Below are 15062 nucleotides of genomic sequence, written 5' to 3'. Positions count from 1 at the left end.
TTGGCCGATGTTTGATATTTCATAACTTTTGAACCGTTTGTCATAGAGAGCAACTGGTCGCCACATTGGACTCAGTAAAGACCTAGCAACCGCCTAGAACTCCATAGCAACCCCCTAGCAACCACCTAGAACACCCTAGCAACCGTCTAGAACTCCATAGCAACCACCTAACAACACACTAGCAACCACCTGGAACACCATAGCAAATGCCTAGCAACACCCTAGCAACCGGCTATAACTCCATAGCAACCACCTAGCAACACCATAGTAACCACCTAGAACTCCATAGCATCCACCTAGCAACACCCTAGCAAACACCTGGAACACCATAACAACTGCCTAGCAACACCCTAGCAACCGCCTATAACTCCATAGTAACCACCTAGCAACATCCTAGCAACCACCTAGAATACCCAAGCAACACCCTAGCAACCGCCTATAACTCCATAACAAATGCCTAGCAACACCTAGCAACCGGCTATAACTCCATAGCAACCACCTAGCAACACCCTAGCAACCACCCGGAACACCATAACAACTGCCTAGCAACACCATAGCAACCGCCTAGAACTCCATAGCAACCACCTAGCAACATCCTAGCAACCACTTAGAATACCCTAGCAACCACCTAGCAATGCCCTAGCAACCACCTGGAGCTCCATAGCAACCACCTGAAACTCCATAGCAACCACCTAGCACCACCCTAGCAACCGCCTATAATTCTATGAAACCACCTAGAACTCCATAGAACCACCTAGCAACACCCTAGCAACTGCCTCAAACATCATAGCAACTACCTACCACTGTTCACTCTGTTCAGCAGAAAGTCGATTTTGCATTGGCGGCAACCACACTTCACAATTTCTGCAGGAATTGTCTAGTTTTTTATAAATATTGTAAAATATGTAATTACATCTCTTTTCCCAAACAGTACACAAACTATTACATTACATGTTAAATCTACCAGTCAGTGTTCTTCTCCTGAGACCTAGCCTCAGGCTGAATGAACACACACATAGAAATTCTTGTGAATGTCCCAGTAATGCAGTTCATCCGAGAAGCTCCAGGAGTAAGCCAGATCTTTCGAGGCCTTGACTGTATGGACGACACAAACAGGCATTTGGTCAAACAGCATCTCTGCCACGGTCACCACGGTGAGCTTCTTCATCCCCTGGATCAGCTGTTGGATCCGGGCTTTGTCTAGAGGTTCAGGGGAGGCGCTGTAAGACACTATCACATTCAGTTTCTCATCTGATCCTTCCACCTGGAAACGGCTCTTTCCTGTAGAGCACTGGAATACTCCTCTGCTTCTGAACAAGCCAGCGGGGGAGCTGAACACTCTGACAGACCACAGCACCCAATCATACTTCTTCTTTAGGGTCTCCAGTATAGCATCTGCTAGCTGTTGTTTGGTCTTTTCCCCCTGGTCCTTCACCACCCAGTATGCATCTATTTTGGCCTGCTCGGGGAAGCTGTTGATACAGTCTTCAATGACAGCATTCATCTTCCACTGGACAGCCTTCATCTTCTCCCCCCACTCCTGAAGCAGCTCATCTTCATCACCACCTTCTTTCAGGGCTGTGTATCCCATTAGAGCAATGAGACCCACACAGAAGAGTTTTTTCAGCCGTGCACAGAAGTCCTCCATAGGTCGACGGCTCTTCTTTTCATAGTTCAGAGTGATCTCCAGTACTGACTCCCCAGAGAAGTTGTCTCCTGTCACAGCATTGTACAGGGTGTGCAAGTTCTTGTCACCTCCAGTCTTGGCAAAGTGTTCCAAGAAGAGCTTCTTCTTGACTTCTCTGAACTTTGGTTTGGCGTTGAGGATGTCCATGTATTTGCGGAACTGATTAGTTAGATTCTCCTCCACCGAGAAGTACCTGGCATCATTTACACTCTTCGTAATTTCCTGGTTGATGCGCTGGACTTCCTCAGAGACAACCTCCAGGCGGTCTCGTACCTTCTGAAACTGCTCCTTCATGAACGTTGCCTCCTTGCTCTCCACATTGCCCAGGGCCAGCCTCACGATGGGTGCTGCAATGGAAAAAACAGGGAAAAGGTCCCCAGCGATGCTGGCCACAACCTCTGCACCTTGCTCAAATACATCCATCACAGATTCCACCACACTCTTATTTTCAGATACAAGTCTCTGTAGTTGATTAGCCATCTTTGATTTGGACCACAGGAGCAATCTGAATGATATTAATTCTGTAAAAGAAAGAAGACAAGAACAGTTTTTTGCTTTTTTACCACAAATGGTCATAATTCCAACAAAAATCCTTGTAAAAAATCTAAAATCGTATATTATTTGGTATTCTCATGACACTCCAGTTTTGATTTCCTTCTTGTTTGACTTATGCTAAGATGAGATCACACTCAGCCAAAGGTATTTGCTTTTATTTTCAAAACAAATGTGAAAATCAAGCATGGCACAAAACAGGAAACAGAATACCACTTCTTAATAGGCAGCCACGAACATCACTGAGGTCCAAGTATTTACTTACTGTAACACAGGCCTGGTACTTCTAGGGTGTAGGCTGTCTGCACTTACTCAAAGTCCCAGTTCACCAAGTGAACCAGGACAGAAAGTCTGATATACTGTAGGAGGAGAAAGCAATGTTAACTATTCTGCTGAAGAAAAGCCATGGGATTGATGTAATTTGACATGCTACATGAGTAATGCATCAACAATGCAAGAAAGCTGTATGTTGAATATATGGTTAAAAGTCATAAAGCCTAAAATCTTGCTGAGAAAATTAATTGAATTTCATTTTTCTAGGTTATTATTGTCCTATTTTTATGCAAAAGACCAAGATACTGACAAATTAACTATTTTTTTAAATAAAACTTAGTTGATGAATAAAAAGATGCAGGTCATTACTTTAAGTTGACTGTAATTATCAGCATGATTGAGCATAATGAACACAATGTATGGATACATTACACAACACATTAGTAACTGATACTCTAGTCTAAAGTCCTACAAAGAATAGGACATCACAATCATGCCCACTGGCGAAAGGACATCTGATAAATGTTAAAGTCCAATTTTATTTTATTTTTTGTTGTTGATCCACAAATCACTCAATAAAGGTAATCAGTATGTTAATGAAACAGCAATTTGGAAAGAATCTTACTACTGTAAATGGTTCCTCAGATTCAACACACAGAAAAGCAAAACTGTCGAGAAAGTCAAAGTTACTGCAGCTTATTTAAGAAAATATCATAATTGATTTAAACAATAAATATTTTGGTGAGAAGCATGGCACAACCATGGGAGAAAACACAGGTAGGTAACGACTTTACAGACAGGCGTTGAGCCAGTAATAGTACGTTCAAGAGCAAAGGCATAATTGAAGAGATCATTTTTATATAATTTCATATAAAATGTTTAAGAGGCTTAGTCCTGCTCAGCTCCATTTCATTTGATTGTGTAAATAACTGCTCCAACTATTTCCAGTGGCTCAAAGATTTTGAAAAAAAAACAAAAAAACAGGCATGTGCGGGACAGACATAAATGAGTGGACATTCCTGCAGTAATGAAGATACACTTAGGAACATTTTGAGAGAGAACACATTGGATTTGTTTATTACCCCTGTTTTCACTACTGGTAACACTACTGAGTGGTTTTATACTGTGTTTTTTGAGATGAGAGATCATATTTGGTATGGGGGTTCTTGGACAATTTCTCCATACAGAGTCTTTCAAAAAGTTTTGATATTTTGGCCTGTACTTGTGGATTGCCAGCTTCAATTCAAACAGCTCATTTTTTATTGTATTCAAGTCAGATGACTGGGATGAACAATTTGGTAGTCAATTAAACATTTCTTTGTTAATTATGAGGTTTGCTTGGGATTAGATTTATTGTAGAACAACCTATGTGTGCTGTCAAATTTAATCTTCCTGGTTGGGATACTATGTTATTGGCCCATTTTCCTTGGTCCTTGTTGAAGTTCATGACTACATGACTTTAAAAAGAAGCCCCAAGACCCACAGATGCAAAACAACTCTATAACATCAAAGATCCACCACAATATTTCACCGTAGGTATGACAATATTTTCAACATAAGCATCCTCCTTCTGACACCAAGCCCACTGGTGTGCCCGGCTAAAAAGCTCAATTCTGGTCTCATCTGACCATAGCACACTTACAATTGAAGTTTAGCAACACAATACATAGTTTGGATACTTACAGTATACACCTATGATGTTTGAAGTTAGTTAACACAGTCTAAATTGTATAATTTTAATCACAGGGGCCAGGTGCACCCCTTACTACTGGTCATGAGAAACCACTTGCTAATCCTGCAGATCTGTGAAACCCAACTCACACATCTGACGTCATACCTCATCCAAACACCTCAAAACTCCTGCTAGCCAGCCCCACTCTCTCTAGCCTATGCCGCCATGGGAGGGGATTGTGATTTATTAAAGGAAGTAAAACTAGCTGGACAAGAACACATTTTCCACAGAAACCCAGCCGGTAACCATGGCAACAAGACAATGGAAACTATTCTGTCAGCTTCTTTCACTGCTCCGTGCTCCCAAGGGCTTTTTAAATGACAGAAGACCAGGGCAGACCTTCATTTGATTTGCAAGCCCTTATGCTCTCATCCGTTTTTTGTTTTTTTTTGGTCTGTGCAGGTGTCTCCACTGTGACTATAGGTAGAGTGATACGTGTTTTAGGAATCCGTTCTCGCAATACCAACAGCATGGAGCAATACTGAGGAAGTCAGATTGTGGTCCACAGGGGTGTGGGTGTGTTCTAACAGCAGTATTATAAATAAAGGACTGCTCCTGAATTAGAATAAAACAATATAATTACATCCATTTCCAGAATTTGCAAAGCTCTAGAATGTGCCTGAAGAACATGAAAATAATATGCTAGCTATTCCAAAATAAAAACCTCCACGTTATGGCAATTAGATGTAATAGAATAACATATGGCAACAAGAAGGAAAAACTATTCCAAGGCAAAATGGCTCAGTCTTTCTGCAACATGCTTCAAGCCAAATACATCAAAGTGCACACAATCAAAGTGCATAGAGGCAGTCTTCATAATAATACTGTAGATGGTATGATGTCAAAATGAAAGCTACCACACATGTCCAGCAACAGTATGCATTCTATTTAGTGCACAGTCAATCAATGAGATATGAAAAGACCGGCATTAGAAAAGGGTTTTCTTCTCATTTGATTAGGAAACATGCACACGCCCTTACACTCAATCTGAGTTATTACTGCCTTCCAATAAGCTGGCCTCCCAATAGGGTGTTTGGCCTTCAGCAAATGTTCTACTGAGACATTGTAATATAGCACACCACTAATGCAGGCAGACTGTGCTGGGAAACCACTGAACATTTCTGTTTTACATGTTCAGCGCAGCGATGGGCCAATCTACAAATGGATATCGTGGAGCTGCAACTCTTATTTTTATTTTTGAAATGTTTACACTTTCTATTACTGCAACAATGTGACTTACTGATTTACTCCTTTTTTTAATCAAGAGAAACTTGCATTTTAGACCAGCAGATCATAGTCACCATTTCACTGCAGTAAGGCAATTTGGTTTCTCTGAAGTTGGTTGCATTGGGTTCTTCCTGTGTCATGTGTATTATATGGCATATCATATTGTCCTATGTATTATAGCTATTGCACATATTGTAAAAAGATTTTCCATGGGCTTTCATTTTAAAGAATGACCCAATACACAACAAGAGTCAATGAATAAGTAAACATCATACCATATTGTCTAAAACATTTAAACAAGTACTGAACAGGAAAAATGGGTGCTGGTTACAGCTTTGGGCTTCTGGGGTTTGCAAGTTCAAATCTAACTGCTGAACAAAAATCTACCGGAGAAGGAGCAAAGCTGATAGAATTTTTGTTAGCCTCATGTGTTCTTTACGAATCAACGGCTTCAACTTCCTTGTTCACAATTGTGAAAAATAAATGACATTTTATACTGTCGTAGGCTGAATATCTTTTCTCCTGTCAACACAATAATGTAATCCAAGACAATACGGGTGTGTGTATTTATAGTTAGTTGTTGCTACTTGATATTCCTGACACTTCGAGGGCGAGGCCATCCGTTTTCTTGAAACAACACCTTCTCAAGAAAAACAAGAACACTTCAGGTAACTTCGCTTCCTGACAGAAAAACTGGCCCGTATAAAGTGAACTTCACACAGTTAAACTCCATTCCGATTTATGTGGCCACATTTAAGAGGAAATCACATTGTACCGTCATGATCGATTCGGCCATTCAGACGTTATTGCTAATCACAAAGCAATGAAAGCACATTAATCGCCAAGCTGTGTCCTGAGGTAAAGTACCTAATTTAATTACTTTTTCACTGCTGAAACATCTGTTTAAGTAAATGTTCACTGAACTTTAAAGACCATTCCGTGGCAGCCAACTGGGATTTTTCAGTCTCTATACAATTCCACGTTGTTTTATTAAATGCAAGAACAAAATTCGAAAATATTTGGATAGAATGTGTGCAAAATATAAAACATCAATATGATTTCACCTATCAACTGCTTGCGCTACTTCCTGAAAGAGGCCTGCTTCAATGTTAGAGGAAGTAGTAAACGCAAAAGCTTACTTTTCAGTTTAGTGTAGTGTAGTGGAAAAGCGCTTGCACTGTTCTGCTGCCTAAGAGGCTACACAATCGAAGACTACACATTTAAAAATCAGCAGTTCTGGCACAAATGCTATGCATTTCTGTGAAAAACGTATTATAGTTATCTACGATAGACGGCTAGCTTTTGATCCAATGTCAAATCACGTTCATAATCTGGAAATGGAAAGTTTCACTTTCTCGCTGATGTTCTCCACTGTACTGTTCGTCGCTCTAAGAGCGTCTGCTAAGTGATTGTAATGTAATATAGCCAAGGAAACAATAATTGAATAAATAATTTCATGAAAGCCACATGGGGTTATAAACTCACCTTAAAAGCGCTGTAAACACAATTTACTGAACTAACCTGGCGTGCAGTTCGCCTTTTTGTCAGGGTTGTTCAGGTTACTGTTGAAGTAGCTGGCACACCCACTTTGCACTTTGAGGTTGGAATTGTTGAAAAAGCTGCCTGTCAGGCTATGCAAGTTATCGCTAAGTTAGGGAACATTAAATGTATTGTGTCTTAAAAGGTGCCAGAATATGTTACCAAATGACGGCCATAGTGTGTAAATTTCTGTTTTATTTTTTTGAATTAACGTCATGTTTTCATCAATAATTATGCTACACTAAGAATCAGCTACAGCTAAAATTAGCTGTGATTATTTACAGCACATATTTGTTGTATTGTTTGTATTACGGAATAAATATTTATTGATGCTTTTCTTTTCATTCTGAATGTCTTGTATTTTAAGCAGTCTTTTTACTCACAGCTTATTGCATTAGGCCTATTGCCTGGATTTTTTGTATATGCCAAACGAGAACACAACCATTTGAGTATTAGGAACAAAATCATAATTTATGCTTAGTGCATGACTCAGACAGATGCCATAGTTAAGCTTTTTCAAATATATATTTACATTTCCCACAAAAAAACAATCAGTTATATTTAAATTGAGACTTTATTGTTGGTAATGGCAGCATATACAAATTTAAAAAAGAGGTTGATATACTACGTGAAACTAAACCAGCTTGAACTACATAAAACAAATATTCCATGCAATGGTTCTACAACACTCCAATGTGCAGGGTTGTCTTCTGAAAATCCAGCACTATTTTGAGCCATGACAGGTTCATATATGTTTATATATATATGCTAAATGTTTAAATGCCATTTATATTATGGATATACCAAACATCTGTAGTTTAATTGAAAGCATTGAGAGACACAGAAAACAATTGTTGATTCACTTTCTCTTTGGTTTACAGGAGTACCATTTAGGTTCACAAACATCTTGTAACAGCAAAAAATTAAATTTAGTGTCTTTTATAAGAAACCTGTTCCATTTTTATGAATATTGATTAAAAAAGAAAAAAAAAAAAAAAAAAAAAGGATCCTGGTCAGAATGAGTCTTGCAGTAAAAATGTGCTTAACAAAATCTAGGACAAGCAGTAAAATCCAGTCAAAAAATGTCCACACTTATCAGCTATGTTTTCTGGCTAGCTTTTAATGTGCAATGGCAGACATTTCTTAAAATGCTGATTTAAAAAAAAGGAACATTGTGGTTGCATGGATTTATATAACTATTGTGATTATGGATCCTACATCAAACGACTATTCAGAGTGGATGCATAGGTATGCTCTTTTATGTTTCCCGAAGTAGTAACACTCCTCAGGGAAGCTGTTGGACTCCACTACATCCTTGTATCGACTGACCGCATGCACCACACAATTTGGTAGGTCATTGCAGAGGGTCTGAGCCACAGACACCATGTTTCCCTTAAGCTTTTGCCTCTCAATCTGCTCTTGGATATGACTCTTATTGATGGGCTTGGGATCTGCACTGAAAGAGATCACGACCCTGATGTTGTTCCTGGTCAGGAGGTCAAAAAAGTTGCCACCGCCACCACGGCCGTGGTACTTCTTGCCAGCCAGCCAGTTCCAGAAAAACAGCCCCCCATGGCTAAACACCCGGAGAGACCAGGAAACCCAGTCGTACTTCTTAACGAGGAAGGCCAAAAGCGACTGGGTAAAGTTTGGGTCAATACTTCCTTGCTTCTCTTGGAGGAGGTGTTCTATATCCTCCTTGGCCTGGACAGCAAAATTCCCTGTACAGTCATCCACTGCTGCCTTCATGCGCTTCTCCACATCCTCCATTCGCCACTGCCACTTCTTCGCCATGTCTTCCCCAACATTTCCGTCTTTCAGGGCAGCGTGGCCCATGACTGCTATGATTCCCACAACAAAGAGCTTCTTCAGTCGGGCACAGAATTCTTCCACAGCTCGACGGCTCCTCTGCTCTGTAGATACCACTGTCTCTAGCATAGGGTCCCCACAGGTGTTTTCTCCAGTGACCGCGTTGTACAGGGCATCCAGGTTCAGGTCTCCATCTGTGTTCTCAAAATGGCTGAGAAACTTGTCCTTCTTCTTATCCTTGAATTTGGGCTTGGCATTGACAAACTCCTGGAACTTCTCATACTGGCTGATCATCTGTGCTTCACGGTCAAAGTTCTGCTTGTTCATGGAGGTGCGCTGCATCTCCAATGCTATGCGATCAACCTCATCCTGGATGCTCTCCAATTTCTGGTTTACTTTTTCAAACTGCTCAGTCAGGTACTTAGCCTCCTTGCCCTCTGGATTATTGAGGAGCTCTGCCGAGGCCACAAACACAGCCTCTAAAATGGGGTGGAGTTGGCCCACTGTGGCAGCTAGCACCTCACAACCTTGACCCATTATCTCCACCCCCTTCTCAATTTTGTCCTTGTTCTGCAGCACCCATTCTTCTACACGGTTCATTTTGTCCCACTCTCACGGGGTGTCGACCACTTTCCCTTCAGAATGCTCAAGAGTGCCTGCTGTGAAAAAGAATGGAAGAATAATTTTGAGATTTACTTAAGAGCAACATTTTTTGAAACGATTATTGCCCTGCTCACTTTTAGAACCATTAAGTCTACATTTTTCACATTTTTTTTGCAATATTTCTTACACAATAGCCAATACAAAGATGGAGCAGTATGAATTTCAGTCAATCCAACAAGATGAAATACAAAGAATGGAGGTTTAATAGGACAAATTTAATAATCTTAGCAACAACTATTGAATAAACATCAAGAAAAATTGAGAAATCTTCCTGGTGTATGGAACAAACCAGTGCTGTGCCACACCCTGCGACAAGTAACATGACACAACCAGGATTTTGGTGGTATAGAGTCACTCTAAAAGATATTTTTACATAAAAGTGCTTCATAATGTATTTAAAAAAGACATTTTATTAAAAAAAATACATCAAAAGTAACATATGTTCTTCTGTATGACGTGAATGATTACGCAATATGAAATACAGGACTTTTGGGGGAAATTTATAAAATCCTGACAAAAGCAAAAAACCCTAAGCAAACACAGATGTTCACAACATGGGCAACGGTGGGAAAATGAAAAAGACATTAACATTTGTGAAGGCAGCAGGTCTTTTCACTGCACAGGGGCATTATCTCACTCACATATCTCATCTCCCCAGATTCCAAATCCACTAAAAAATGACACACCCTGAACTGAGAGAGCTTGTAGCCTTTGCCACTACACTTGTTCTGTAATCAGAAACAGATTGCCTGCACTAACATTCTACTCTAATAAGTAATATGATGTTGCACAAAAATATAGAAAAAAAATAATATACAGTAAACTTCAAAAGAGAAACGTATCGTTGTCACACAGTAATCATATCCAAATCAATATTTTGGACCCAAGCCTGAATTTACCAAACACTCTCACATCAAAGCTAGGGGTTTGTTTTAGATGTTCTTTTCCATATGCAATGTCACCAGTTTACTGGCAGTCTGAGTCACTTCAATTGCACAATGCAGAATTAGAATATGTAATTCCACTATAATTAAGAATTACATGTGCATTAATAACCAGACTGATTACTTTATTCCAACACCCAGACAAAAGCAAAAAGAGGGGAAAAGTACTTACAGAGTATTGATCCTGATATCCAGAAAATACTCTGGCTTTGTTATTGCAAGTCCTCACTTGGAAAAATTTAGGTAGCTTGGAACTCTAGACTTCAGGTTTCAAATTTAAAGAAAAAAATCCCTGTTTACTAGAAAATGCATAGTTAGCTTGCTCCACGCTTAAAAGTGATATAAACCAAACTGAGCAATTGTTCAAGACACATGCATTCCAACCTGTGATCCCTCTTTTTCACCTTACTGGAATGGCAAACATCCTCCAGAACACAAGACCACATCCTTTATTTTTAATCCACTCAGCCATATTCCCACAGACCTTCAGCTACCGTTCAATATTGGTTTAGCCACACCATTCTAACAGCTCTAAGTGCACTTGTGTTTCACCTGTATTGTGTAAACCAAACAAATATGTACACAGGGTTCCCTTTCAAAGCCTCTTCTTTATTTAACACATCATCAAAAATCAACTGCTCTTCTGAGTTTCAAACCATTTTTAGTCTCCTGCCATGCATGGAACAGAAAAAACTTTTAAACAGGGGAAAAGAAACACTTCCATAGGCAAAATAATCTTTTTTTTTTAAATCCACAAACAAGGACAAAATAGTTTTTTTTTTCTAAGAGCAGGATTAAGAGAACTTACCTCTAGTTCAACAGAGGGGTGCAATCCTGTTTCTAACCAGAGACCAGCTGTGTCTTTGAGCAGCAATCACCCAGGGTCGGGATGTATATATAGACTTGTTCCCGTGGCACTCCCCCTTGGAGCTCCTCCATCCCCTCTGAGCATTCCGGAGAACCCACTCCGAGGGATAAGGGGCAGGCACTGAGACAGATAACATCCTGTAAACACTCCTCCTAAAGGACGTGACACACAGAATGTGAAAAATAAGATGGAGGGACAAGAAAAGCAGTCAAGCAGTTATAGCCCACAAAGTGTTTTTTTTTTTTTTTTTTTTTTTTTTTTAGTTGCTAAGGACAGCAGCTTTGAAGAAGTTTGCCGTTTGAGTCACACATAATGACTCTGACATCCTGGTCTGTTCTTTTATCAGCACTAAGATAAATAAAACACTAAATAAAAATATCTGCTGTGTAGCTTGATATTTTAAGTTCACAGATGCTCAGAATGTAAGTTATTGCACATGTTATGCACAGGACAGCCACGGCATCCTGAGAGGAATGAATGTTCATCCTTTGTCTCAGACTGTGTGGACACTTTGAACTTGGTGGGGCGTTCTCAGGGAAACTGAGAAATTGGGGTGAAAAATGCCCTTGAGCAGGCACAGCTTGGAGATCCAGCCTGTCGCAGTGAGCTCAGACGAATAATGAAAGGCTCCAGTGTTTCTAGAATGACGCTGTGGCCGGAATACTTATCCGTGCCTTCACAGGACACAGCGTGGCCCATTCGTGGGAATGCCCACCGCGCCCGTTACGGTCAGAGAAGAACGAAAAAGGCGTGGCATGGAGGCACGGCCGTCCCCTGTGCCCCGATGCAGTGGCCAGCCATGCTGGCACGCCTGTGCCACCGTTTTTTATGTGCCGTTAGATCTCGCACTATGCAAACTAGTGACAATCAAAGCCTCTAATACATCTCACAGTATCCAAATGGCATCTGGTGTGCACACAGTGACAAAAGTAAGTTACTAGGAAGCTTGAAGATATTAGGGATTTTCTCAACATTGTGGAGTTCCAAAGTTTTGGTTTCTGTCTTTGTTCATAAATTGGTCATAAATTCAGGTCACACTACGTTATCTTTTGTTCCCTGACTAGCAAGAAACATTTCATTTACAATGACTCGACCAAGAGATGGACTGAAATGTTAATGCCCTTAGTAGCAGGTAGGTAGTTTCATGGAGCAATAGTGAAAATCAGATTGTGCACTGAGGGAGCAATCCTGTAACTCATTAAAATGTATTATCAAAAAAATAACAACCAGGTGAACAAGATATGCCAGACAGGCCAGTGTTTTTTCTTTTAGTTTTTTTTTTGTTTTCCACTCTCTCCATTTGTTATGTCTGTGTTTAGAGAAGTAATTGCCATAACTGTCTGAATATTCCTGTTCAACCACCTTAATAAAGTCTCGTTTTCAAGAGCGTCAAATATCACCCTAGACTCAATGAAAAACCCTAGAAAAATTCATTCTGAAAACGTCTTTATTTATTGCAAACCTCAGTATAAATTAGGTAAATATACAAAAAAAATAAGGGATTTTTAATGCAGCAGCTCTGATCCTTTTGTTCCCGCCATTAATTCTTTAAATCTGCAAAGCATTCAGACAATGTGAATACTGTGTATACTGGTGGTGTTACACCAAAAGAACAATGCCTCACATTGTAGTTCACCACAAGAATAATTAGGCAATGGAAATCTTTTTTTTTGTTGTTGCAATTATCAAATCACGTGACACACAGGGCACTGATGTAGTTTGTTTTTTTTAAATTCTAACTTAACTTTCAAGAGTTTTCAATAACATGCTTTATTTATGAACAATGTCTGGAGAATTATGCATATTGTAACTGCATATCAGTAGTACATCACAGTAGATTGTTTGAAAATGTGAATATATAAAGAATATGTTCTTTAGTAGTTGTGCGCTGTTTAAAAAGCTTTTTCAAGAAAAGGAACACGCACAATCATTGGGAAGTTTGACAAGAAAAAAAAAACAAATGGGGGAGGGGGGCTTTGATGACGGGACTGGGCAAAAGAACAGCCTCTTCTGCTTCTTTTTAATGAGATATCTGTAATGTTAGTCTGACCTTGACTTTTTACTCATGATGTCCACTTGCCACAAGATGTCACCTTTGCTCTGAGAGAAGACCCAGAGAGTTACCCCTTTAGCAGGGCTATTCACCCAGGTCTTGATGGCCACAGTGCGACGTCTTCCTATTGTTTCACACTCTCTGAACTGGGGAGGGAGGCAGAAATGACTCAATCAAGACAATGAAAAGTTTTAACAGTTGGGCAGACACATGGCTGCAATTACACCATTCAGGAACCATAGTCTTCTGTCCCAAATTGTGTAAAACAGGAGAAAAAAGTCTTAAGGGGATGAATCACTCTTAAAGGCCTGTGCTGACAGCCTCAAGGTTACAGATTCCAGGCCTTCTTGGGGACTTTCCACAATAGAAGAACACAACTTGTTACTGTTTTGTGAGTGCAGACAATGTGGCCCCCTTTTAGGAGATGCTATTTCTATTGGCTCTTAATACAACCCCGTCTTAACAGTCTTCCTTGTTTCTCCTACTCCTAGGTCTGTTCACATTAGTGTTTGCAGAGTGTATTTGAACACTGCTCTTGATCTTTTATGCTACTGTCTGCATTGTTGGACTGATCCTATAGTGACCCTCCACACAGAGGGACTCTCTTTTCAATGCGTAACCAACACTGGGTGTGGTTGTCAGCAGCAGGGTGGAGAGGCCCACCCTGGGCCACAAAACCAGATGTCTGACAGAGAAAACACCATTGCAGCAGGATTAAAGGGGCCTAAAAATGTATTTATAACTAATTACAGGTTGACTGCATAATATATATCTTAATGTTTGTATGCAGTATATTACCTCTCAATTGACCTCAGTATACAGCATGATGTATTTGTGTATTTCATGTGAGGCAATTTCAGCCTTATTGTGCTGTGAATTGAATGAGATTCTGGAAATTAAAAGCAGGAAATGGTTGCCCTTTAAAACATAACATGTATGGCAGGTTATTGCGTATGTACACAGACAGACAGTTTCTGTGTGTGTACATGCGCGCATGCATGTGTATGTGTGGGTGTGTGTGTGCGTGCGTATGTGTGTGAATATGCATGATATCAATTGTCTCTTTAAAATGGCAGCACTGGAAATATTACCACAAGTAGAATGTCGTTTGGGGGAAGGGACGCGTTAACGGCTGCCTCCTCCAGCCTTCTGTTTCTCCCATGGGAAAACTAGTGTGGGTTGGGCTGCTTTACTCAGAATGGGCTGAGCCTCTGAAACGAAAGTGTTATTATGATAAGCCAAGCAGAAACGTGAGAACTTGCCAGAGGCTTCAAACAGTAAACTCACTGTTGTGTCATTGTAAAGCTTGCAGAACACCATACACTCAGCTTTAGGAGTGCCAGTACTGGGTGCATCAGTGTATGACGGAATGCCAGTTGTGTTGTTGTATGCATAACAGTATAATTAATACATTCTTCCATCTACGTTTTGTTTAATAATTGCGAGGTATACCTTGGAAGTCAGAAAATCAAAAAAAAAAGAAAAGAAAATCAAAGCTCTGTCAACACTTCATACTAACGATATGCTATGTGTTGGAGTGGAGTTTTGGCATGGGCTCTGTATGCTGTTGAAGAATGGCAGATGGAGGGTTATCATGGTCCATTCACAGAGTCTGCCCCTGGGGTGGATAAGGATGGGAACTGGGCAAATAATGTTTTGTCATCGCCGCGGCAACAGCATCATTTCCTGCTGCTTGCAACAGGAATCCTGTGGAT

The 15062-nt window shown here is 40.2% G+C and overlaps 1 protein-coding gene and 1 long non-coding RNA gene across 4 annotated transcripts; both read right to left on the bottom strand.

The window, feature by feature from the left end:
* Positions 1 to 796: 796 nt before the first annotated feature.
* LOC118209398 (protein rapunzel-like) lies at positions 797 to 11520 on the bottom strand. 3 transcript variants are annotated; one of them, XM_035384680.1, is made up of 3 exons: positions 11235 to 11520; positions 2505 to 2598; positions 797 to 2208 (listed from the first exon to the last, which is right to left on the bottom strand). In XM_035384680.1, exon 3 carries the CDS (start codon positions 2165 to 2167, stop codon positions 995 to 997), a length of 1173 nt encoding a protein of 390 aa, XP_035240571.1. In that variant the 5' UTR covers positions 2168 to 2208; positions 2505 to 2598; positions 11235 to 11520; the 3' UTR covers positions 797 to 994. The 3 variants fall into 3 exon arrangements, with proteins under 3 accessions (XP_035240571.1, XP_035240563.1, XP_035240554.1); XM_035384672.1 differs by lacking the exons at positions 797 to 2208; positions 2505 to 2598 and adding an exon at positions 7566 to 9475 and having other exon boundaries at positions 11235 to 11425; XM_035384663.1 differs by lacking the exons at positions 797 to 2208; positions 2505 to 2598 and adding an exon at positions 7566 to 9478 and having other exon boundaries at positions 11235 to 11423.
* Positions 11521 to 12723: 1203 nt separating this feature from the next.
* On the bottom strand, positions 12724 to 14837 carry LOC118209411. Its single transcript, XR_004761715.1, has 2 exons — positions 14439 to 14837; positions 12724 to 13493 (listed from the first exon to the last, which is right to left on the bottom strand). It is a non-coding gene; the product is annotated as an uncharacterized LOC118209411 (long non-coding RNA).
* Between the last annotated feature and the right edge of the window lie 225 nt (positions 14838 to 15062).

The sequence above is a fragment of the Anguilla anguilla genome, chromosome 1 (genome assembly GCF_013347855.1).
Source record: "Anguilla anguilla isolate fAngAng1 chromosome 1, fAngAng1.pri, whole genome shotgun sequence".
Lineage (NCBI taxonomy): Eukaryota > Metazoa > Chordata > Actinopteri > Anguilliformes > Anguillidae > Anguilla > Anguilla anguilla.
The sequence above is the reverse complement of the archived record's forward strand: the minus strand, read 5'-3'. Positions and strand labels throughout refer to the sequence as shown.